This window comes from Salarias fasciatus, chromosome 13 (genome assembly GCF_902148845.1).
Source record: "Salarias fasciatus chromosome 13, fSalaFa1.1, whole genome shotgun sequence".
Taxonomy (NCBI): domain Eukaryota; kingdom Metazoa; phylum Chordata; class Actinopteri; order Blenniiformes; family Blenniidae; genus Salarias; species Salarias fasciatus.
Window position 1 is genome coordinate 20,093,110 of NC_043757.1, and position 26,619 is coordinate 20,119,728.

The 26,619-nt window shown below is 41.9% G+C and overlaps 1 protein-coding gene across 2 annotated transcripts in view; it reads right to left on the reverse strand.

The window, feature by feature from the left end:
* LOC115398938 (E3 ubiquitin-protein ligase NEURL1-like) overlaps positions 1–14,753 on the reverse strand; it is a 43,087-nt gene extending 28,334 nt beyond the window's left edge. For both annotated transcript variants that reach the window (XR_003932620.1, XM_030106005.1), the window contains exons 1-3: positions 14,720–14,753; positions 9,983–10,221; positions 8,162–8,483 (exon numbers count right to left, since the gene is read on the reverse strand). Coding sequence is in view for 1 of the 2 variants with exons in the window: in XM_030106005.1 (XP_029961865.1) it covers positions 8,162–8,483; positions 9,983–10,221; positions 14,720–14,753 (595 nt within the window). In the remaining variant the exon portion in view is untranslated. The remainder of the gene's footprint in view (positions 1–8,161; positions 8,484–9,982; positions 10,222–14,719) is intronic.
* Between the last annotated feature and the right edge of the window lie 11,866 nt (positions 14,754–26,619).

Here is a 26,619-nt window from a genome sequence, read left to right on the forward strand (position 1 = left end):
AAGTCATAAAAACAATCAAGACTTTGGTGTTCCTGCTTTTTAAGACTTATCTTGGAAGCAAGCTGAGGGTATTGATCATGTTCACTCACTGAGGGTTTTCGTCATTATTATTTCAGTTTCATTTAACCAAAGACATTGATACGATCTCGGCGTATGCACCAGCTGTTCTTGTTGTTCCTCTCTTGTTGAACTTGGACAGACGAGCCATCTGAATGACTCACCACTCTATCTCGTTTAACAGAGTATTATTGTGTGCTCGTCGTCCGCCTGCTAATTTCGATGGATATCTGGATCACAGTACATCCTTGAGACGATGCCAGAGTGTGTTTCCTCACACTCTGTTGAGTTCTATTAGGTCGTTTAAGGTAATTTCTGAGTGTTTTTCACTGAATTTTTCAATAAATGCCCTTATGAAGATGAATTGTTGGACTGGGAATGACCCACATTATAAAATAATCCAATAAGTGTCCTGATGACAGTGGACTTGTGTCTCTGTGTTGACTCCTGACTGTGGCTCCTCAGACCATCTGGTATATATCCAGTTCCATCAAACACAAAAAAAGGCAGTTTCCTGTTTGTATTTGTAGCTGGGATGCAAAGCAAAATTGCATGATACAGACATTTTTATGTATATATACTTGAAGTCTGTAAATCTGCAGCGTCTTCCTTCACTTCTTGGCGTCTTCGTGTTCTCCTCACTCACACTCGTCTTATAAACACCGTTGCCATGGTTGCCTGCATCCATTTTTTTTCCTCGACTTGATTACAGCTGATGTACTACAGACTCTATTTTCAAGAAAGCCTCTACATGAATAGGTCTGGCCTCCATGTAGTAAATGGCTTCACACAGATAGAATGGCATGATTAGAATTTGCATAATAATTGAAGTTATCAGGGTCTATCTATACTGCAATTCTACAAAGTTTGCAGATACACGTATTCCTGTTTGAATAGCTATTATGTAAAATGCAGTGCACAAAATAAGCTCGTCTAACAATTGTGAGAAGCACATGTTGTTTCTAAGCACATTATGTGATAAATGGCGATGTTTATCACACAGATCCAGCAGGTGAGGCAGGAGGTTTTAGGAACCAGTGATCTGCCAAACACTGGATTAAAAAGGACATCGTACCAACCCAGAGATGAACAAGATTACCACAGCTTCACCACAATCCTCTCCGTTCTCACAATTTTTTACCCAAAAAAGGTATCATGTTACTGCTTCACGGTCATCTTGAGTTTAATATAACCTGCATGCTTCAGTAGTTTCCACAAGAGGAGAACTTCGTACAGCGTCCACAATCTCTCAGAGATCACCATGCTGCCGCGGTCAGGTCTGAAAGTCCAGAGGCTTTAAAAACACTGGTGCTGAAGAAAAAGGCCGACAAACAGAGAGAGGAGGGGGCGAACAGCAGGCTGTTGCATGATTCATGATTTTACTCTAATTCTGCCAAACGAATTCAGCTGAAGGAAATTACTAAATGTTTATAATATGGAGACATTTAGCGCATCTCTTTGCCTCTCCTCTCTCATTGTCTGCTGCTTGCCTTTGGCTGGAGACACACTTTTGATAGATGACTTTCCATATTGTTATTACCATGCTGAATTTCCAGTTTATTGTTTTTGGAGGATTTGGCTTTCAGCAGCCGACCAGAAATTGAACGATATTGTACAACATCCATTTGCGGTACACCAGGGTAATCAGACCCCTCAGGCCGACGGTACATCTTCATCAATCAGAATTAAAACAACAGTTTAGTCCTGTTCCTTTTATGAAGCCCTGCAGAAACAGGTGAGAGACATCGACACGGCGTAATAACCTCAAACACAATCTAAGATATACTCTGAAATTAGATTTAAGGTTTTATGATTTTACAGCATCCAATTTGCTCATCCTTTCATACGCAGCCATTTTTTTATCCGCTGCCACTGCACCTCCCTGCTCTGCCTCTATATTCAATACGGATTAATCAACAAATCAAACTGTCTGAAGCGCCAGATAGTCAGAGGTGTGTGTGGCACTGAGCAAACACAGATGGAAACGGACAAAGAAAGGAAAGTCCTCTATCAGGCTGAGGTAACCACACATTTTTTTTGCAGCATTGAGCTTTTCATTTTCACCCACTATCTCTTTATCTGTTTTTCAAACACGTATGAGTGAAAGGCAAACTTAACTTGATCACAGTTTTGCTTTTAATGCAAGTAAATATGCAGTGGGTTCACACAAAATATTGCAACCATGTACCAATGAATGACGGTGAAACTAATGCTTCACTTTTCAGTTTTAAGACTCTAAAAGTATATTTAATCAACAGATTAGTTCCAATTCTGCTCGACCGTTCAGCTTTAATATTTTCTATTTCATTGTGAGCTGAGTTATTAAGGAAATCAATGAATTTGTCAATATCACATTTAGGGGTTGCATTTAGGGGGATCTTTTTTTTCCACAAGGTGCAGACGTATAAAAACAATCGTCAGGTGCAAATATATCCATCATCCGTCCACCGATCATCCATCCAATCATCCATCCATCCATCCATCCAGCCAACACTGGACATGTGACTCGTCCCTCATCAGGGTTAACTCTAAGAGACGGACAGTCACACATTCACACCTTCAGGTTATTTAGAGGCACCAATTAACCTCATAAGCACGTCTGCAGGGTGTCACAGGAAACCAGAGCGAGAGAGAGAGAGAGAGAGAGAGAGAGAGAGAGAGAAGAGAGAGAGAGATTCCACTTCGATTGTTCCCGTTCAAGGTCACAATAACAAATGATTTCAGACAAAGTTTCACTTTAGATGGAGCAGTTTGAGGTTAAGGGCCTTGCTCAGGGATGCCAGCAATAGCATCCGAACCTTCCTAACTCCTGGTCACAAGCTTGCTTGCTTTACCACTGAGCCGCCACGACTCCTGTTAGGAAACGGGAGTACTTTGAGAAGATCCACTCAGGGACGGAAGAACATACAAAGGCTGCATAGCAAAGTCCTGTCAAACACCACTCGTAGCTATTTACTTCATAAACATTCACATCCAAGGGAATTTCATGTTTCAGTTGGACATGAAAGAGGCGTCCGTCAGGTTTTGCAGGGCATGCTTGTCTGGACTGGCAGGGAAAAAGGGAGGGAAAACTGGTTCCGACAAACTGAGGAGCAAGGAGATGTGTTACGCTTTTTAAAAATGTCTGTTAGTCTTTATGCCTCCTTTCCTTGACTGCCACAGTTTAGAGTGTCTACATGGCGCACATGGGGTTTGTTTTGACTTAAATAGACTCTTTGTTACTGTGATTAATCCAAACACATGTGAAAAGCTGCCATCTTTCTGGTGTACGCGTCAAACCAGACGGTTCAGACCCCCTGAGCAGCAGGCCTCAGTCCAGCAGTTTCACAAAAAAAATATAAACGCAGACCACAGGCGCCCTGCTGAAGCAAACACAGGATGTCACGGGCAGCGTTCTTGCAGCGTATCTTCGCTTGTGTGTGCAGTGGAGTCTTTCTTCACATTTTGCCTTCATTACATGTTTTACAAGCTGCTGTAAAGTCTCAGATAAAAGCAGAAGCACAACAGATTTACATGCTCAGTTGAAAAACAAACGCCGCTGCAGTTCCTCACGATATCCTTTGCTTGCATATTAGGTTTGCATCCCTCTGTCCCTTGATGGAAAAGTGTTTGTGCTGTCTCTCGGGACGTTAATAAGCCTGAAAAGCATACAGCGGGAGGTTTTCCCTGCTGCGGCGCTCTACAGGCCTGGTGCCTGCAATCCCCTGTTCATAGAAGATTGATGTCAGCGTCCTCCTCTTAATCACCTGAGAGGGACGCAGCCTCTTGACAGTCTGGCAGCCATTTTGGATTCTTCTCTAATGACGGGAGAGGCAGGTTGCAGATGATGTTAGCTGATGCCGGCCTCGCAGATCACTACCATTCTGTCAGTGATTAAGTGACTCATCTACCTCTAGTAAACAAACCCCCAATGGAGCATCTTGCATCCATCAAAAGATGCCTTTGACTCGCTCGGCTTATCTAACTTGGAAGGAATCCATCATACCTGTACAGAACGGAGGATGCTGCGAGGTCTCTTGGGATTCATCCCATAAACAAACACATTCTGTTCAGACCGCAGCCATACATGTGTCAAGGCAGCATTCCCAGTCCCCATTATGTGTTTTTTGACTGCACAAAGGTATACCATTCCCATATGTGTTTCGCTTCAGGGAAATGAAAGAGAAAACACTTGCAACTTATTAGGAACTTGGAGCAAGAAGTTGATAAAAATGCAGAAAAAGTTAACTTGAAAGAAAATCGACCTTTCCAACTGAAGTTGCTTTCCGCTATACATCTTTGAGGAATATCATAAGGAGAGACATCTGTTAAAATCCACTTGAAAAATTAAGCTTTGAAAAAAGTTATGCTGCTTGAAACAAAATTATACACTTGAAGGAAGCTTTTGTCCGTCCTGAGGGCTAAAGTGTCTCGGTGTAGCTCCGCACATCCTCAACAGAACAGTCCGTTCTCTACAAAACCCAAGACGGGCACTTTGGTCTTTATTGATAGCAGCGTGAGTAGGACAAGTGTGGTGATGTAACAGGTCTTTCTTAAATTGCATGAGCAGCATTGTTGGTCTGGACAGCCCCTAAGGCTCAGTTTGATTTCAGCAGATTAATTTAGCTTCCTCTCTTACGCAACACCATCTCAGCTTTCAAGCAGTCTCAGTGATCTCGGGATCACCTTTGACTCGTTGCATGGGTGGCTAGCTACTGAACTGCACTCCCTTGATAACAGCTTAGGCGAGGAAACAACGCTGTGCTTGAAAAGATCCTTAAACATCAGAATAAGACCTGAGAGAAGCAAAAAAAACCAAAAAAAAAACAGTTTGGCGGTATACAGGCTTCACTGAGCGGCGGCGCCAGTGAAAAGGTGGTGACGGATAGCAGCTTTGATGAATCCCTGAATGCAGCGTGTGAGGTTGTAAAAGATCAAACACACATAAAGGTATGAGAATCCTGTGGAGCATGTGTTTGATAATCCACGGTCTAAAAACAACAGACATTTGAGAGTAGCCCTGTGGAGTAGGTCTCTGTCACTGAAAGAAAAATAAAAGGGCCAATGCGTTCAACAAGAACAAAAAAAAGGAAATAAGATAAAGGAAAAATGCTCAGTGATGAAATTTCATCAAATCTAATTAAAGGGGCAGAAGCTGTATGGAAGTATGGGTCACAGAAGCCATCAGCTCAAGCAAAATAATTATAAATGACTCACTGCAGAGGTTTCTCCTCAGGCGGCATTTTTCAGAAACACCAGCAGTTACGTAGATGTGAGCTGACACATGAGAAGGGACACTTTAAGGTATTCTATAAAAGATTAAACAGGACGATGCTTTTTCACAAATGGGATGAGATCAGACACCGCTACGCTCCCAACATGTGCTGCGAAATAAAAGAGCAGGAGTGAAGGCCGGTTTGACCCGCGGTGTCGGCAGGGAAACGGGGTCAGAACACGAGAGCAGTTCTGCTGGCAGGAGCAGCGGTTCAATGCCGAGGCCAAGTGGAAATCTTCTATCACGACTCGTATCTTTTCTGAAAATGAGCTCAAAGGGGAATCTGGACAAGTGATGATCATGTCCTCATTTTCGATCCAGATGACGAGTCAGAAATGTTAAATCTTACTTTTCCCACAAAGCAACTTTATGTGTATATCTTCTATATTTATTAATCCAGGAAGGGTCACATTTTTAAGCTGAACATCGGAATGTTACTTTCAACAGGTAACCTCGCAAATTCATACGTCAGCCTGTTGACAGCTGTTTGGAGGAGCCACTGTAAAAAGCATTTGTGGCTCAACATGAGCCGTGTGGAATTTGATAAGCCGCCTCCAGCTTTACTTAAATCAGTGTTGGTCGAGTCTGAGGACTTCTTTAAGTTTAAAAAAAAAAAAAAAAAAAAAACCTTGACAAAAATCTGTGAGTCTGAAATTTGGCTGTTCTGGAGGGCAGCAGCCTGAGGCGAATTCACTCCCATGTCTTAACTGTGTGGGGCCAAGTTGTTTTGTAGCGCCGTGGTGCTTTTGTTCCCTCTTTAACTCTGTCAATCAGCGGCGTGCACAAGCTCACTTTAGAGATTTACTGATAAGTACAGTCGTCTTAAAAATGGGTGGAGTGCACCTTTTAATGAATTTGAAGCTCTTAAAACGCTTCACCTCGGTTGCACAACGTGCTTCTCGCAATTTAACTCTTATATTTTCACTGTGCTGCACATTTATCTCAAAAGGCAAATCAAGGTCACCTAACCAAGCCATTCTCCACACTCCACAGCACCTATTCACAGCTCTGCGCTCCATTTGACTTTGAAAAAAAAAGAAAAGAAAAACAAGGAAAACTGCTGGAAATCTGCAATTCCCACCTGGCCAGATAGTGTGATAGAAAAGCCCCACAACAGGTGAAATTTTTAGAAATTTAGAGCTGAGAACGTAAGCCTCATTAAGACTCGAAACGCAGCCCTCGGTAATAAAAATGTCTGCCAGTCACAACAGCAGACTTTGATGTGCACGCCCATTTTTCAGAGACTCAAGTGTTTGTTGAACTGCAGCCAACTCCTGAGACAATACTGGGCCTTTGAGATATACTGTGGTCTCGAGTAGTGACGCTCTCAGGCTGCGGACGAAAGCTGATAGCTAAGTGATCCTTCAGCTGACTGAGGGCAGGGGCTTTTCAGTTTAAGCCGTCAATGTAGGGATAAACGTGATCGATGTGGGAAAACCCACGGAGAAACAGAGGGATTTATAGCTGCTGGCCTCGTTCACAGGCGAAGATTGGGGTAAAGAAAAAAAAAAAACATTCTACCCATTCTAGAAAATCCAGTTCTTTAATTATACAGCGGGTAAACAAAACGGTTGCTATATATAACACACAATATGCTGGACATGACTCTCATTGAAACATGTTCGAGTGAGTTGGAGGTGGCGACAAGGAGATCAAATGTAAAAATAAAAAATAAAGACGGGATCCAAAAGAGTGATGGATTCATCGCCTTGGAAAAATCCCCCGCAGTATGTCAGTGCCTGACATCAAGCCTCCTCCCGTCCGTCCTCTTGGATCACCAAAACACCACTCCTGTTCTTCGACAAGCACTATGTGCTGGTCAGCACCACGAGGCCAGTGAACCCCAGATAGTCGCACTCTGGCGCTGGATACCAAACAGCCCATCAGGAGATAGCACACTTCTCGCTGTCAACCACACCACGAGAAATGAGGTTAAATGGCACTATCTGCACAATATGGGAGCCTCTTCTATTTTTATTAGCAGTGCTGACAGCCTCTATTCATTGGAGAGAGGCTGTGCGATTCTTGGAAATGGTTATAAATAAGTACTGAGGCATCCACAAGGATTCCTATTTATGTGTTTTGTTTTGTTTTTTAATAATGTTTTCAGAACCGGAGACTTCTATTTTCCAAGGACGGTGGGTTTTAAATCATCTCAAACTGAAATCCAAACACACTTCAGATGGTTTAGTCGGTTTTGAATCGGCTAATATTTGGAAATGACTTCTTTGCTTTTAATTTCTTTGATTTAATGACTTTTTAAGCGTCGTGTCACAATCCCTTTCTGACATTTCGTCTTGAAATCCTCACTTTAGGGGGAATTTCTTTGATGCTAACAACCATGGCAACTACAAAATGTGCCTAATCTTCCACCATCTTTTTCCACTGAGCTATTTGGTGTGGGAAAACCAACACAGCTGCTTGTAACATCACTTTTTAATCACTCACGCTGCAAAAAGAAAACACGGGCTGCTGAATGCTTTCCAGCGTCGGAGCAACATGTCAAAGAGTTCAAACGCGCACGCTCTGCTCCGCGAGCGCGCTGAGGTCAATGGCGGCTGATGTTATCTACTTTACTGCGTTTCAATACTTATATTTTATTGTATGCTCTCAACATAAAAAAACAGATGGAGACTGTTGAGAGTCTGACCATCTCTGAAGGTGTTGGCACATTAAATTGTTGTACTGCATTCGACATAAAGGTGGAGGTTTGACGGATGTGTGGAATTTCATAAGAATGAATCACTTGATCTTTAAGAGCAAGACTGAAAAGTCGTTATTAAAAAGAAAAAGAAAAAAATACAAGTAAGTTATTATCCCTCAAGGCGTTTCTCTGAACTGATGACTCACCGAGCAGCTGGACCCCCCTGGTGAGGCCGTATACGTCGATAAGAGCCCAGAGGGGTTCGGCGACGTGCACGCCGCTGAAGAACAGCATGGGGCTGGAGCTGTTGATCCGATAGAAGACCCGGCCCTTCTTATCCACCCAGAAGGAGATCACGTTCCCCTCGTTGGAGAGCTCCTCCGGGAGGGCTTTTGCCCAGAAGCCGCTTTGGGACACCAGGTCGGGACAGGCATATTTCGGCAGGGTGTCCGGATTGATCCTCGATGGGTCCTTGGATGTAAAACCAAGTCGCAGAGCGCCGCTCCAGCAGCACTGCTTTTTGGTGATCTGGAGAGAACAAGAGCTTTAATCAAAACAGATTGTCTCAGCGTTTTCACCTGAAAAGAAGGAAGCTCACATTCGGCTGCATTTATCTCTGTGAAGGACGGGTATTGTTAACAGTACCGGTGCTGATCTGTGATTAATTTATCTCATCCAGGACTTGTACGGGGGTAATTTTTCCCCTCCACCCCTGTAATAATTACAGCTGCAATTATCCACTGGTTTCATCTGTCTCCTCCTGACATCGCTCCTGTCTGCAGCCACAGTGCTACAAAGCTTCAAAACGAGTGGTAATTTCTCAGGTGAAATTTGACTCCTGTATGAAACACCTTTTTTTGTTGTCTGTCATCTTGACTGACAGAGTCATGGCCAAAGAGCTGCACTCATCGTTCTGTTCTGTCCAAATGACGGATAGCGTCTAATATTTTCTGTCTTTGCTCAAAACAAATTGTTCCGTCCTGGAAAACATTTAGTTACTGTGACCTCTGGTGTGAAAATAAAGTCAAACCTCGTTGTTTTGTTTTTACCAGTATGGTAACAACTTACACAGGAAGTGATGATGCACAGGTTTCCTGTCACAAGCCTAAATATGATGCAAACATTTAACTGAAAAGAATTTCGATCTCGTGATGACTGGACTTCGTTGCATTGCGAGCGATCCAGGTATTTCGGTCAGGACCAGCCGACAGATAGACATTCCCATCCGTGGTGCCAAGTCACAAGCGGGACTAAAAAACAACATATCTGTTTCAGGCACAGTAAGCCTGGTTATCTTGGTATGTTTATCACCTGCAAACGATTTTTGTCTTATTTTGTACCTCTATTTACTTTGCATTTGCTGTGCAAGATAACAGTATTCCTCACATGGCAGTGCTTGCCCTGCTCTCTCACTTTCGAGACATAGATGGCCTGATAGGTGAAGTGGAAACTTGTTCTGAGCTGCCGCTGCTTTGGCCCACACAGGAGCAGAAACACCGAGAGAGAGAGAGAGAGAGAGAGTAGAGAAAATGAAAACAAGAGAGCAAAGAAGAGGGGGGAGACAGGGAGGAAGACAAATAAAAACTTACTGTCAGAATAAGGGGGAGAGACAGAGAAATGGGTGCTTTACATCACTTTTTACTTTTACTTTTGTGACAGACTGCTGGATGTTTACATGTCCCCAGGAGACATGAAATTCATTCATACATGTTAATTTGCGACAAACTAAAGGTGAGAATAGAATATGCAGATTCATTCTTATGATCCTTCCTTTCAAACAGAAACAAAGATTTTTTTTTTTTAATATTTTGATAAAGAAAGAAGATGAGTTTCTCGCTTCCACATTAATTGTTGCTCCTCAAAAATTTTTAAGCAGTCAGAAATAGAAGACTGATATATATCTTTTTCAATTTAATCCCAGCTGCAGCATAATTATTTCTCAGCTGAATGCAGTGGATCAGACTTGACTGACTTTCTGGTGTTTATTTTCCCAGCTGTCCATTCTCTCACACACACAAACAGTTTACCTTCAGCCGGACTTGTTCGTACACGGCAATGGGCCTGTTGCTGAAGGTGATGGCGTTGCAGAAGCTGGCCTGTCTCTTGACCGTCCTCTGGGACATGTCCATAACAATCTGCGAGCCCTTGGTGCTGGGGTGGAAGAGCAGGGGGAAGGAGGACAAGGTCCCACAGGGCTGGATGGGCAGGCGCTTGGGCTTGTGGTGGCATCGGTGGGATGTCGCGGGAAATGGCCCGTTCAGAGAATCTGTGTCGAAGGAAAATTGTTTTTCTGAATCAGAGCATTGCATTTTTCCCATCTGCGCTGGGGTAGATTTCCACTTTAATAGAATACCATTCAATGTGAACCCGGACATATTCTTTCATTCTCCTTTATCTCTTATCTTCTCCGGTAACATTCCATTTGATATAAATACAGTTATATGCTCAAATGCTTTCTGGCAAGTGAATGTAGGACAGTAAACCCGCCATCATACTGAAGATACAAACAACGTATAAAATGCAAAATCTCCTTGAAGGACAAAACAAAACGCAGATTGAATGGCCTCCTGGGTTAATGAGACCAACGCAGCTGCGAGTTCATCCAAAATCATTTAATTTCAGTAAACGCTTATTTCCTCTCATGCCAGCCTCCTTTTTGTTATTCAACATCTTGCCAAGTTTGAAAATGATTTGTTCTTTGTTTTCTTGCTCTGTGTTGGAACACATCTGTCCAATAATAAGAAGAAGAACTTATATGAAAGTGCAGAATGAAGAGAAAAGCGTGGATTGGCTAACATGCGTGGGTACAACAACAGTACAATTAGCCCGGCGGCAAACAACCTTTAGGATTGTGCAGAAGTTCTCAATATGTGTATGTTCAGATGGCTGATATGCTTTATTCAAAACTACTCTATTAATAGCAAGGCATAGCTATTAACATGTTATCTGTGGTTGCTCGTGTTTAAATGAGGCCATATCAATCGCGATCTTTACGCCTGAAAGTCACCAACACGCTTGCTTTTAATCATGCTTAAACAAATAAGCAGCATCATAATGGCTCCTGCAGAAAGCAGTGGATTTACTGTGGTTTTCAGACGGGAGGAAGTAGGCACAGGTACGAAGTGAGTCACAGGACAAAACAAGAGTTTTGCAGACTTTTCTTTTTTCCCCGTGTGAAAATGTGAATCTTTTATCAGTGAAAAGCCCCAAAAAGACAGTCATCGAGCTGCCTCCCCTTTCATATGGATCGGCTCTCCCCATCCTGTTTCCACATTCCTCCTCAAAGTGCAACACCAAGGTCACTGTGGTTTAGTGGAGGAGGTGTTTTCTCACAGACTTCATTCTTTCATTAAATCGAAAGCAGGAATATTTGGATTCCACTGATAAATATCTCTTGAAGGATCCAATGCATTGCAAAGCCTGAAGTTGTCTCTGCAGTTGCACCTAAAGGCTATCAAGTACGATTAAGTCCAAGCAGTCTGCCCGGGCTCGAAGGCAGTTAAAGCAATCTAGGCACAAATGAACACTTTCAATTGTGTTTTCACACTATGTGTAGGAGCTGCTCGTGTTTGTCTGCAAGAAAAGAATATGAGCCAAATAGCCAATGATGAAAGACAGCTATTCCTGGTCTCTGTGATTGACCTTGAAGGATCAAAATGTTCAGAACAGATCCTGGAGGTAAATGTGACTTCACTTCACATTATTGAAATCTAGAAGCAAAACTGTTTATTTACCAGCTTTAAAACTGATAAAATCCACAATGCATTACACTTAATCCAAGCAGGAATGCTAATTCATGTCCTCACAACTGGGCATCTTGTCCCATATTGCTGCAGTCTTCCCCTTCGAATCACAATTGGAGAATCTTTGCCAAGTGTTCTGGGCTCGGCGCTGTGTGTTTGTTAAGCTCCTGTCACTGGAGAACAATGTCGAATTGTGCTCGGCGCACAACAGTCCTAAATGAAGTCATAACAAGTCCTCCGACCATATTGCGTCCATGATGTCATGTCAGACGTGACGTCTTCAGCACAGCACCACAGGACGGCTTTGTCCTCTGCTGGTGACCCGGCCAGACGCTGAATACAGTATTTCCTGTGAGACCCGAAAACAGAAGCAACACCTCAGCCTGTCGCATGCTTCGCCGCCTAACTACAGAATCCAATGTATTCTTTCATTCTCACTGTATTAATGTTGTTTCTGCTGCTGCTGAAATCAAATTCCTCAGAGTTATTTTCTTTTTCTTTTAGGAGGAGCTTTAATTCCTCATCTCAGGCAGCGGGGGGAATAAATTTACAGCTTTCAGAGGACGACACGTTCTGTGAAAGTCAAATAAGTAAATAAAAGAATAAATGAGAATGTAGCATTTGATTTACTGGAAATGACAGCTGGTTTGTGCCACAAGATAGAGTGTGTTTAAAAAGTCACGCGACGCGACGGAGACGGCGCCGCGAACAGTGACCAGAGCCCCGCCGTGATGGAGGAGCGGTCCGTGACGAACTTCAGGAAGGATAATGTTACTCGAAGCAGCGCCGCACACAACGCGGCTGCCTTTGCTGTCATTATTAGGAAGGGACAAACGGAGACGAGGAGTGGTACCTGGCCAGTGTCACCTGGGCTTCTGAGGCTCACTGGCCGACGAGGTTTGGTGGCTCTCTCTGACAAAACACTCTCGACGGCAGGTTAGAGTGCTCAAAGTGCTCTTTTACCTTTTTTTTTTTTCACTCAGATACATCAGTCATGTCAATCAGAGGTAAACAAGTGTGATTCTGGAACACTTGAATTTAAAATAGCACTTTTTTTCCTGCATGGTCTCATGACTGAGAGGTTATTTTCACAGTCAGTGTTGCACTTCAGCAAAATTATTCAGAAAAAAAAAAACCTCAAAAGAAAGCACATTTAATTTGGAGTTTGAGGATGAAAATGCACACAAGGAGGGATCTGTTGAAAAGTCTGCTTTATCTTTAAAGTTTGGTCATATTTTTGGTTTAATGGAGCTTTTTACTTCCATGGAATACCACTTCGTCTGAGCGGCTCAGTGGTATAATGGCGTATCCTCACCTCATAATGAAGTTCTCCCCAGTTTGGGTCTTGAGTTTGCAAGTTCTCCCACATTCCAAAAACAGGCATTTGGAGTTAATTGGCAACTCTAAACTGCTCTGAAGTGGGAGTGTGTGTGGTCATTTGCCAATGTGTGTGTGTGCCCTGCTAGGACTTGCTACCTGTCCAGAGTGATTAAAGAGTGACTTTCCAAAAGTCAGCAAAAGAGACCAACTTCATCTGCACCTGCAATCCTGATAGAACTTTCATAAGATGGAGAAACACTTATGATACTGTATGTTGGCAAATGAGCACGAATAAAGATTGAATATATGTGCTTGTGGCTTTTTCTAATAACTCAAAAGAAAACTTAAACTCAAAACTGCACTAACTAATCATCTATTTTGGGATAAACTTTTCCAACTCTGCAACACATTAACTAATGGCCCCACGTCTCTGCTAAGGAACATCCATGAAACAACCATGCAGGTTTTACCAAATGGGGAAAGGCCAAAGCAGAACAATGCAGCAGCCAACGCTCAAGACGGGGATTATGGATATTTACATTTCCAGGACCCAGGCTAAAAGTCTTGTCAAAGGGCCAAAAAAACGTGAACAGCAACCCTGTCTGTCTGTTGTTGAACAGCAATAAAATTGCATAAAATTATTAAAAAACCCATCCATGTTTGTCCGCCTTTGTTCATTCTCTCATCATAACAACTGGAACACTGTAAAAAAGAGCTGGAGGACAACATCACAAGACCAGTGCACACAAAAACCACAATTAAATAAGAACAACTGCTTTCAATTAGAGCAGTAAATACTGATTATCACTGCAAGCAATAGAACAATTTATCCTACAATCTGTCCATATAATGCTGCAAAACCATGCAACACGGTACACCATAGAGGACATCTCAATTTCAGGTGCACAAACAACAATCAAATAGCAGATCAACATACTTTCAAAGTTCAAAATGTAGTTTTGCATACTTGTTTAGGACTTGACCAAATTATGAACCGCAGAAAAACAGATTTATTCGTAGTAAAACTTATTTATAATGTTCATAACTCTTGGAGAAAGTCTTAGAAATGTCATTAAATAAAATGCTTTCACTTAATGCCGTAGAGATTAAAGAAATCAAAGACTAAACTTGAGTAAATAACTACTAATAACATGTTTGAATGCGATGCACCTGTTAGCTATTATCCTGCTGCCAGACAGAAAACACAATTACTGTAAGTGTTGAGACGGGGAAGTAAATACAATGAGTCAGGTGAAAGAAAGAAAGAAAGAAAGAAAGAAAGAAAGAAAGAAAGAAAGAAAGAAAGAAACAAAAAAAAAAGTTAGGACGTGACTTGGTTTCTGTTTTGCTTTAATTGTGACCTGAAGAACAAGATCAAACTTGCATCTCCGACATGCAGTCGTTGCTCTAAACCGTCATGGACTGTAACATTTGAATAAACATGATTTGTTTTTATTCCAAGTGAGTCTGGGAGAATTTATTAAACGGTGCGTAAACTTGCACAAAGCAACCAGCGCTCTCACTTCTGATTTATTTTAGGCATCCAGACGCCTACAGTTTTCATGCTCTCTGCCTTCAGCTGCACAATCGCCTGAACAACTCGATTTTATCTCCCTTTTTTTTCCCCCCCTATCATAATGACAATGCATTCATGAATAATAACGTGTCGATGCTGAGCCCCCTGATGTCCGCTGTCCTTACCGTAGAAGGTATTCCTGGTGATCTGACCTCCCATGGCTGGATGCAAGGTGGGCTTCACCTCCTCTTCTGCGCCTGATCCGCGATATTCAGCGCTCAGCTGCGCGCCTTCATGGTCCGGACGCGGCGCCGATCACGATCCGGAGTCCCGGCGGGGGTTCGGCGTCTCTCCGGGAAGGCTGGCCGACATGAAGCAAGGGGGCGGCGGATCCGCCGATCCACGGCGAGGAGGCTGTCTCCGGTCCGTGCGCGGATCACGCTGAAATTAACATAAAAGGTGGCGGTGGAGGAGGTGGGGCTTCCCGGGACTATTAACGCTGTGCGCACCAAAGAGGGGACTTCAGGAGGGTCAGCAGCGGGGAGCTGCGCGTAGACTGGAGACCCCCACACGCAGAACAAGGTTTCTTCTTTGAGTTACTTATTAGAATATTCTCCCAAAGAGTTGGAATAGATTGCTTCTTGTTCCAGTCACTCATGTGATTGTGGGTATTTCCATCCAACCTCTTGACAAACCTGTTTGCTGCCTCCTCTCCAACTTCCTGACAAACTTTTTTTTTCCACATAAAACCCTCTCTTGAAATTAAAGAAAACACCCAACAGCAGTGGCTGATTTCTATCCAGTTGTTTTTTTCAGGATCCCATTCAAACCCCCCCCCCAAATGAAACCTCAAGCATCCATCTCCAGCACTTTATTGAAACTGACCAGAGATGCAGAGATGTCACCCGGTCGGGTCCGTTTCATTCAACCACAGGTTAAAGGCTTTGTTTGTTTATGTTCATCTTACGCCAGCATTTCTCCTCAGACCAGTAGGGTTTCAGGATTTCCTTGGCAGCGGCTGTGGAGATGAATTCTGACAGATACCATGATATGTCTTGGCAGCGAAGTCGGAGCGATGACCCGGCAGACGCACCACAGCCTCCGGCTTTCATGTGATACTGCTGCTGACAAAGAACCGCAGTCCAGTGAGCCACCTTTAGATTAATCAGCTTTGTGAGGTATTTCACTGAAATGGAAACCTATAGAGTCCAGACTTACTTTGAATGAATGATGGTATGGCGTTCTCTCAGCGCATCATGCCACTCCGTCTCCTCAGCGCAGCTCTGGAGAGAAATATACCGCTCCATCTGCACACTGGTTTGTGTCGTCACTAGTCAGTTGGGATCACTTTTAGATTTTTTTGGATCCCTGAAATGAATGAAGCAGTCTAGCAGCTGGATGGATTAAGCATCTGTCAGATACAGAAACTTATTTGGCTGGTTTTAAGATGTTTGCTAAATGTTCATGCAGATAACATGGCGGCACACTGTCACATCAGCGCTGTATTTAAAGAGAAGCGTCCTTCCTCTAATCCCAAGTGGAGGAGCAGCTTGTTGAACTCTGAGGTGTCTCAGGGTTGACGTGATGACCCTCCGCTCCCCGGCAGGCTCCTCCAGGATCTGCTCTGTCGCCTGAGCGTTCGCATAACATCCGTCGGCGGTCCGGCCTCTGAAACACTGCATGAGCTATACTCTCCAGTTGTTTACACAAAGTGATTGCAGTTAACTTGACTGTCTGCAAGCAATTTGCGATAAGGTCGGAGCCATATAACCGCAGGGCCTTCATGCAGCAATTTGCATAGTGATTTTCTAGGAAAATTAGTCAAGAGGTCTTTATTTGTCACAGGAAATTGAGATGAACTAAAAATACCAAAACAAAAAAGTGTGACTGGAACAGTTAAATGTTTATAGCTTGAACCCCGGAGCGATCGCCGTCTTGCTTAATGTAGAATGACATGCCACCTGATCGCTGGACTGTCGACGTCTGATTGACTGTGCTGTAATACAAGAAGAAGTTCAGTTTGCTGTGAAATGATAAAGCATGATGCCTCGTGTCTTGCGGTGATATCAAGCCTGCATTCCTAATTATGCACACGCGAAATGCTGGGAAATGTCCACAAACTGCAAAATGTCAAGTGCAAAAACGAAAAAGCTGAAATGTACCTAATATAACTCAACAATGTCCACTCATTTGCAAACAGGTCTTGTGATATTATTCAGATTCTATTTTCAGAACGCAGCAGTTTAACACAGTCACACAGGCCATCTTGTTGTCTTGCAGTTTATGTGGAAAAACAGTGCTGTGTCTTTCTGTACTTAACTTAAACTAACTCCTTCAAATTATGTCAAATTCTAGTCTCACACTCACAAAAACAAATTAAAAAATGAATACATAACTTGTGTGTCTCAAAAGTTTTGTAGTGTCTGTTAGCATCATCCAGCGTTGTGCCATATAAAGAGGACGACTGCAAGCATGTTCAGTTTAATTTCCAAATTAATTACCGGTGTTGAAACTGTCCCTGGTCTCCCCTTGTCACTTCGTAGCTGCCTGTAATTGTTTTGCACCTCTTTATAGCCATTTTGCTTCTATTTTCAGTAATTTGCGCTCCCTAAAACAGCATGCTTTTTGTGTTGTTTTGCGTTGTTTTCCTATTTTAATTATCAAGCTACGTGTTTTTGTTTTACATCCCTTTTCATCCACGTTGCATCAGTATGCAACTATTTCTCATATTTCAAGGTTTTATAATCTCATTCTTGTTGTTTTGCAACTGCTTGTGATCATTTTGCACTGTTCTCTGTCTGCTAGATTTTGTGTACGTGCGTGTGTTTGCGTGTATTTGTTTAGTTGTGTTTGTTCCCAGAGGTTGTCTTGCAGCTCATTTCAATCATTTTGTGTGCGCTTTTGTTTCGCAGCTGTGACTATTAATTTAGAATGATTTTACAGTTGCAAATCATCTCTTTGCTGTCACAGTGTATCCTGTTTGATGTAATGCTACTCTGTCTTCTCTGTTATTAGTTATTTTGTAATTGCATCCTTTCTGGTAGTTTTTCTTTCTTTTTTTTTTTATTTGTTTGCAGTTGTCTTCTCTCTTTTTTCCACTGTGTAGTTGTTGGAAGATACTGTGCGACTTTTTATAATCATTCCAATAAATTACTTTCCTGACTGCTCTTGATGGGAGCCCATGCCCGGTAGGCCCGTTTAGTCATCCATGCATGGAAACACAGTACAAAGCTTAATTTTCAGAGTTGGCTGAGTTTGTTCAGCAGTGCCTAAACTCACTGTTTCAGCAGGATAATTCAGAATCTTATTGCTGCACAGTTTCTTGTGCAATAGCTTCGAACCTTTCGCTTCGGATAGGATACATACTGTAAGCTCCGGCAGAACAGACTGACACCTCCTCCTACAGTAGATTATTTGTAGATGGGCGCCTGGCAGGCAGCAGCTGCCTGGTGGGGCGTGCTGGCGTGGGGCCTCCGCGGACATCTTGACAGCCTTGTTTCAGGCAGCCATGTGCACTCTGGCTCTCTTCGGGGATGATCCCTGTTGAACAAAAACACCATTCAACTCCGAGTTTGGATCCTGGCCCTGGAGCCATATGCAAAACATTAAAAAGCAACACAAGAGCATCATATGATCCTCAACAGGGGGGCGTCAGAAGGAAAGGAACCCCACCCAGCAGGCACATATCTGAGGTGAAATCAAGTTGTCACAAAGCATTACTAAGTGACAGTGACATAAGAGCCAAGCCAAGGAGGCATTTATTGATCATGAGGTTGTTATTAGGAAAGCTGTAGCAACAGGGGGCTCGCACCACCGATCAGATATGGCTTAAATCTGTTTCACTTAGTGTGCATGCAGAGAGATTTATTTGAATTACAGCTATAGCTGTAATTATAGCTGTCAGTGTACATTCATGCAATGCCAAACATGCAAATAAACAGACCTTGAGCTGTTAAACAAGGCAAAATCTGTGTCCCAAGTTCCCTCTGTAGGCTATACTTCATTATTGCTTTCATAAGCAGTGTTTATCAGGTCATATTGATCCTTTTTTCACTCTTTCGTGCAGATTCGTCCAGAATCCTCATCTGCTTAAAAGCTAAGAGTTGCATATCTAACAAGAGAAGCGTCACAAAATTCTGAGCTTGGTTTTGTTCTTATTTAGCCTGACGTTCAGCGGTGTGCAGTGATCCAGAGACCGTGGAACTGGAGGATCTTCATCAAGACGATGATGTGTTCAGGGACCTGTGGGACTTTAGATCAAATCTGTAAGTAGTAAACATTTCATTGTAACCTGTAAAAAAAAAAAAAAAAAAATGCATCAGTCATTCAGGACTTTCATCATTTAACAGCAACCTACTTTACATGAAATATTAAATGCAGATACAAGTATTGTTAAAAATTATAAATATAAAGCTCAGTAGTTTTATTCAGATATTTGCACAACTATCATCATATTTCATGTCACTGAGTGTTTCAGTAGAAATATAACCATAGAGCAGATGCAGGTACCCCTCAAAACCCTAACAATAAAAATAATCTCTATGCTACAATAAAATCAGAAAAAACAAGATCCCGCTGTTGATTATACTCACGGCTTTTGATGCCTGCTGACACACTGAGAGACTGCCACTCTTTAAAGTCCCGGTCTCGCCAAACTGCTCGATGCCAGATGTGTCTGATCTGGTCTCTGTTATGACTTCAGCCATTTCCAGTGATGGGCAGTTTGGCTGTTTCTCCTGAATGATATGTCCAAATCTCATCCACTGTGGGTGATTGTCATGCTGTTTTCATTCACATGAAGAAGGTGTGGTCTGAGAATGAAGTAGGAGTGGTTTGACAGCGAGCCCTGGACCAAGGGAAAGTTTTGGCTGCAGAGAACCACAAAGCCAGAATGCTCCTCACTCGAGACGATCCTCGAAGCAGCACTGGAAGCTCCCCTTTGCTGGACTTTGTGGTTGGCAGGCACATGTAATCCCCGAGTACCCCCACCTCCCTCCACCACACCTCATCAGTTTGCCCGCCAACTTAGCCCCACTCTTGCTCCGCCTGGCAAAGCGAGGCGAGCTTCCATGCCACTTGGCCGGTGAGTCCGACCACCAGGCCCGGATCCACGGGCGGGACTTGGTGATCCCACTTGAGTCATGCAGGGTAAACCTCTCACTGTGTTCCAATACAGTGAGGCGTTTGAGGACTGTGCTCGTCTGATGATTAACTCCTGGCCTGGTCGCCTTTGGAGATCCAACCCACAGGTCTAACTTGTGATAGCGATAATGTTGGGTATTGATTTCTCTTCCAAATCACAGCGGTCTTGCTCTTGCTCCTCATTGACATGAACTGTAACTAGGCTGTGTTTAAATTGTTTGTTTTTCCATCACATGCTTCTGCAGTTAAGCTAAGAAATTTCTCGACTTTGTTTGGTTTTGTGCTTTTGTGTTTCTGCCTTCTAGCAGATTTTTTTTTCTTTTATCTGTCTGTGTCAATCTTTCCTGCACAGTTTGATGTAGCTTCTGTGAATGAGAGAGAAGCTTTGAGCCGCTTCAGGTGGAAACACAGGTATTATCTTGCACTACTGTGAATGCCGGCCACACCCCTGACCCTCCAAAGCTGAGCCTGATGCCACTTAAGCCTTATTGAAATGTAAAACTCTGTTGAAGAAGAACTGTTAAATTCACCGTTATTGTTGTTGATCGACTCACATCTGCAGGAGAGCTGTTGAATGCTGCCATCGTGCACATGTGCCAGCGCTACACGTTTCAAAAAGCTTTTGTTTCTCTTGTTGACACAGAGATGGAAGTATACTAAAACCATTGTACTCTGGAAGCTGTTTTCAAAAGTGGCTGTTCCAGGGACTCACCGCGTCCTTTTCATCCAAACAAACTGCCAGAATGCAACAAGTTTCCTGTTTCCCCTTGAAAACATTGTGTAAACAGAGCCTCAGGAGTCCTATTTTTCTCACTTGTCTCTGTCTCGCTCATTCAGATTTTTGGATTTGTGTATTGTCCATGTAGATATCGCTATCACAAGAAGTTTAGAATATACTGTGCAGCCCTGGACTGAACCACACAGCTTCTCCCCCGATGGGGGTCCACATTAAGAGACTCCAACATGCTGAGCGATTATATATTTGTGAAGAGGTTTCGAGTGCCGTGAGATGAGCAGGGTACGGAAACACTGGGGCTTATCTCTCCATGTTTCCTCTTCCACCGCATGTGGACAGAACAGGCAATAAGTTAACAATACTGAGACCAAATATTTAAAGTTTTTATCATTTAAATGATGGTTTAAGTATCCATGTTTTTTTTTCCTTTGGTCTGAGTGAGAAAAACATTAAGTTCAGGTAAGTTAAGAAGAAATGAGACAGTTTAGTTTCTGTATTGTTTTGTACAGGCCTGCACCTGCAGTGCCAACAATACATGTCTAAACATACAAGGCTGAGGGAATGTAGAATGAATTACAAATGAGACCAGCCTTGTGTACTGATGTAGCCATTTATTCTCAGTTTGCAGAAGCTGCTTTTTCTTTAAAATAAAACGCCATCCCAAGCCACTCTAATTTTGAGATAAAGAAACCCCGGCTGCCTCTTCAAGAGAAGGACCATTTTGTTACCTGTGAGTTTTATTGTGTGGGTCAAGCGTCTGGTGATGAACAAGCTTTCAGGATTTCAAACCATTTTCTGTGAGAATTACAATTAGCATGACTGCATCGGGACCAATCTAGACAGAGTGCTGGAGCTCAAGTGAGGAAACAGCTAAATCAAAATGACAGTTTTTAACACTGTAAATGAGAACTGGCATTGATGCACCCAGCTGGAGTCTCACATGCCTTTAACTGTGGAGAGGAAATGTGAAGTGGTGCATTTTATCAATTTGAACGCTTCTCCAGCCTCATCTTTCTTTGTAGAAGTTCATCATCACTTGCCTTCTAAAAACACGTTGCTTTGATCGTATCTCTTCAAGTTTCAGATTTCTACATTCAACACATTTGGAGCTTAATTAACAACATGCACTTTCAAGGGTGTGACTGATGTGTTTAGTCTCAACATACACACACACATACACACACATGCACACATACACACATACACACACACATATCTGCAAGTCAGTCATGTCCATTTATATGAGTGTTTGTTAAAATGTCATTAAAAATGTTCCACATTGTTGCTAATTTGTTTGTTTTCATTTCAGAAAAGTTGCTGAAAATCCCCAAAGAGTTCACATCTGATCCGTGACCTTAGTTCCTCTCATAATTCCTCCTAGTTCCGCTCATAATTGCAATCATTTTTTTTTAATTGTCCGTGGTTAACAGTGTTTACTTGAATACGTTTTTATTTGTCAATGTTTATTAAGGTCGAGATTCATGTAAGCCGATGTAGCACGGGGGAACATGTGGTCAGAATCCCAGAAATAAATCAGGGTTGTGGCTGCTGCCCGGTTGAGGAAACTTTTAAACTTTTACAATTAATCATGTTCGGCTTGTCTACATCTTAATCGGTACTTCACAGACTTTCATATAAATGTCTGACCTTTTTGATTCAGAACTCTGGATAAATTCCAGCTTCCTTCAGGCGGATAGCAAAGAACTGAAGATTTGAAGAAGCAAATCTGATGGGATTGGGCAGCAGCAAGGCCGTATGACTAAACAAATAAGTGTTCGCAGTTACTAATTGTTTTTCTTAATAAGGTCTCTCTACATTGAGTTTATCTTTGTCTACACTATTATTTACTCCATTTCCAACGACTGTCTTCTTACCAGTGTTTGTCACTGAGGCTGGGAGTAATAAGACATCACTATGTCACACAGTTAGCTCTATAAGTGCTGAAAATGGAAAAAAAAACCCACATGTGACAGTAAATTATTTTAATTATATTAAACACTTTTTTTTAAATCATTGTATTAACAAGCAGATGCTGAAAAATCTTCATTTAGAATCATTTTTTCAGGATGTCCTTTGAGCCTGTTGGTCATAACATCATTTTCACCGTTTGAAAAATGAGAGGACCAAAAATAACAAAACACAGCCACCTAAACAGACATGGTTGCTCATCTTCACGCCTGCATGCAATCTAGAGACGCCACTTGAGAAGAACTTTTGTCTTTGGACATAAAAAAAAAAAAAAATCAAGTGAGCGTACCTGAAGAACACGCAGACCTCAACTTGACAGTCAGGATTCAAGGATATTCTTCCCATGAGCTGATGGCAGCATAAGGTAGCGTTGCTGTTCATGATTTAAAATAATTCAACACAACCTTACGGTGGAGTTAAAAAAAGAAAAGCGTTGCTGCCTTGTAGCCAAATTTATTCAGATTTACATTGGACTGGTCAGACTCACTGATAGCCATTTGGTTTTCAGTTTGATATTCGTCAGTGGAAAAAAAAATGCTTTTAAAATTTAACCTTTTTTTTGTTTTAACATAAATGTGTCCCGTCTTTGAACATGTGGTTATGCTGTTAATGTCTTATAGTTCCAGATGGTGCTGAGTGGTTGGTGTTGAATACATCTTTACAGTGACTTTTTTGCAGGTAAAAATTGAATTACTAAATTACACGTTTTTTTTTTTTTGTTGTTTTTTTAACAGAATTATGCTGCTATTTTCACATGTGGATACCTTGGTTGATTTTTTTATGTTTTAATTTCAAGGCGTGTTTTACTATGAAGAAATCATATTTATATCTTTTCTTTTAATTTTCCTGTGTTATTTTGAGATTCTGTGTCCATCTTTGGATTCAGACACATGGAGGTGAAGTGTTTGATTGTTGTTCGAAGCCCGATGTCTTTCACCTGTGCCTGAGTGTGAGATTGCCTCACTTGGTGGCTTTGCTATATATATTGGGCTTTTCTTGGTTCATATGTGTTTGGTGTGTTCCTGTGATTTCTATGTTCCTTGTGCTCCAGGTTTTTCCTCTCTGTTTGGATTTTTTTGTCTGGTCAGCATGGCTTTGTTGTGTGCGCTCCATTGAGCCTTCCCCTGGTGTTTCTAACAGAGTGATTTAGACAGTGGCGTCTGGTCTAAGGACTCCTTCCCCACCAGCAATCCCAGACATTTTAGCTGATTTGTCAGCCACTGAGTGGTACATCTGGTGTTTTTTTAAACGTTAATCTCGTCTTTTCAGTTCAGTTTTATCTATATAGTGCCAAATACAACACGGTCATCTCAAAGTGCTTTGAGAGAGGAAAAATTCAACTATTCTGTGACCTAAGATTGCATTTTTTTTAATGTTCATGGTGGAATCTGATCTCTGTGGGCTCAAAAACAAATGCAAGAATACGAAAATTATAGCAATATATCCCTCAAAAGACATGGAAAAAAACCAATCCACTTTAAATGGAATGTTTTGATTATTTTATCTTCTACATTCACAAGATCAGTTTTTATAAAGGTCGATTATTTATTGCTTCATAAGAGGAACACCGATGCATGTTAATCCTGGTATCTCTGGATGACGCACATTTCTTATCCTCCAGTATCTCCTGACTGTGAGTCTTCAGAATGATTACTCGTGTTTTGGAGCCGTGGATGTTTGCTATCATGTGATAATCAATAACCCAATAGACTCGTTTTGGAGCATTTATTGAAGCTTGTGAAAACAGCGTTTGAAAGCAGGCTTTCCATCACTTTCATTACTATGGAGAGTTCAGATGATTACAATTGATCTCCCTCCAGGGAGGATAAAATCCAAGCCGCAGGGAGGGGGAAGAGAAAGAATCCTTATAATTACAGAACCAGGGGCCGGCTTGATTTTCATCACTTTTCCATTGAGCAATTCAGTACAGTTTCCCATACAAATATGAAAGAATTCAAACAGGGGGGGTAAATCTTGTATAATGTATGCTGACCTAGAAAATATGCATACTAAAATGGCAACTAATTTTGCACTAACAGATAATGGAGGCGCTCAGCAGACAGTGCTGAAGAACAGAGCGTTAACTAATTAGTCCTATATTTTTCCGAGGATGTTCTCCCCCCCCCCCACACACACACACTTCCGATCGCTGCTGTAGCTGTGGTTGATTTCAAGCACATCCACCCTACAGATGTTCCCATCTGCTCGGTTTGTGCTTCATTTGATGCAACAAAGGAAATCAGATGTATTCAGTGCAGCATTTCTTTCTTTCTTTCTTTCTTTTTTTATTGTCCTCCTTCTCAAACAGCTCCCACAGCTGAGGAGGTAAACTGAATAGGAATAGCTGCGCTAATAATGCGAGGCCAGGTAGAGTCTCACCGCCCATTATTTCTGCGGCTCGCTGTTGTGGTCTAGTTGCATAATGACTGTAAGGTCATGCAACACGCTGGAGCGCAGAACTTAAACATTCAAAATGCCTGTTTCCTGCTCAGTATCAGAACCAACGAACGTGCAAGTCTTGCTGCAGTATGGAGAAGATGGCGCTGTGCAGTGCGGCTGTTTACAGTATTTCAGCCGTTGTTAGCGCTGTATTATAAACTGTTTAAACTGCTGTTGATGTGGAGCCTGTAAAGCACAGCTAAGGCTACAAACACGCCGGAATGTCAACTGAAGCAGAGAGTAAACTATCCAATAAATACGAGTTTATGATGAAACATGACATTCATAATCAATAAATATTGAAAGTATCCCTCTAGCTTTGGCTTTGTGCATAATTAAAGTGCTTTTACATAAATTCATAGAGACGTAATGACAATAAAGGACATAACACGAACACTCTGTGTCTCCATATGGTTATGGGGTGTAACGTATTGATCTTCGAGTGCTGCTCGGGGTTTGTTATACGGCGCGTTGGACAGCTTGCAGCTGCGTTTCACTGAGGAATTTCCCCACAAAAGTAAACTGAAACTGAGCTTAAAGTTTTGTTTATTGCACAAGTAAAATGACAGCTTTTGAGCGGAGGGAAAACATCCAGTCACATAATCCAGCGTGTTTCAATGTCCGGACGGCACAAATGAACTCGGGAAAATGTCTCATCGGATTTAATCATTCCTGGTGTGTTGAGTGGAGAGTGTCGCCTGAGGATGATGTTAGAAGAAACTTTGTTGTAATGTCATTTCTAGAGGATATAAATCTCTGGAAATATTTAACAGAATTAAATTTGCCATTAGTCATTGATTTATTGAGTACAGAAGACATCTCAGGTTTTTGTCCTCCATACTGCTCTTGCCAAAGGTGGAACATTGTTGGAGCTTCTTTTGTTTCTAACAGCATCTCCACAGATTTAGTGCTGTTTTTTTTATGCAGGCTTTATTTACATTTTGATCTATTCCACTTTGTGTTATTTGAAGCATGGTTTAACATGTATACTGTTTCTTTCCACCAATTTGAATCTTCTGAAAGCATGGGAGTATTATGAGATTTACTGAAATCTGTTTAATTTGAAGCACAGAACACACTGTAAGCTGTGAATCAAATTTCTGTTGTTGCAGATTTTTTTTGACTCATAGCCACGTTCAACTGTCATCTGATCAATTTCAATAAATAATCCTGCAACAATGTGAAAAACTAAAATGATGGAAGCAATGTGTGCCACACTCAGAAACAACCCCAATCTGAGTGATTGAAGTTACAGTTGGAGTGTGCAGAAGTTCCTGGTGAGCATCAGGGTGAGACCCGAAAAGCCTGTTTGATCAGGCCCAGGAACCGATGGTGTTTATTGAATTTTTCATAGAGTACATGCCTCACTGGCAGAGGCAAGTGCTGACACAGATTGTATTCTTTTATCGAACCAGACAGAGATTAACTTTAGGGATTATTAGGGATCTGTCTTTGCCAAATAGTTTTTTTACTTTTTCATGTTACTTGAGTCCTACACAAAAAATGTTTGAAAAGGCACTGATAGAGTTTCATGTATTCAACTAAACAAAAGAGGATCGCTGCGGTTGAGTATGAAGAAAGTACTACAGCTTTTATTTCATCCTTGTATATTTCTTTTTAGGTGTGTATTGCATAGTATCTGTAAGACTAGCAGGAATTAAAGCTTTGTGATCGAAATGTGCAGTTTCAGTGCATTATTTTATAATTCATCACACTACCTTTAATAAGAAACTACATGCGCAAGCCTGAAAGTGTTATATTAAGAGCTTACACAGTGTCTTTGCATTGTGTTCTCAGACT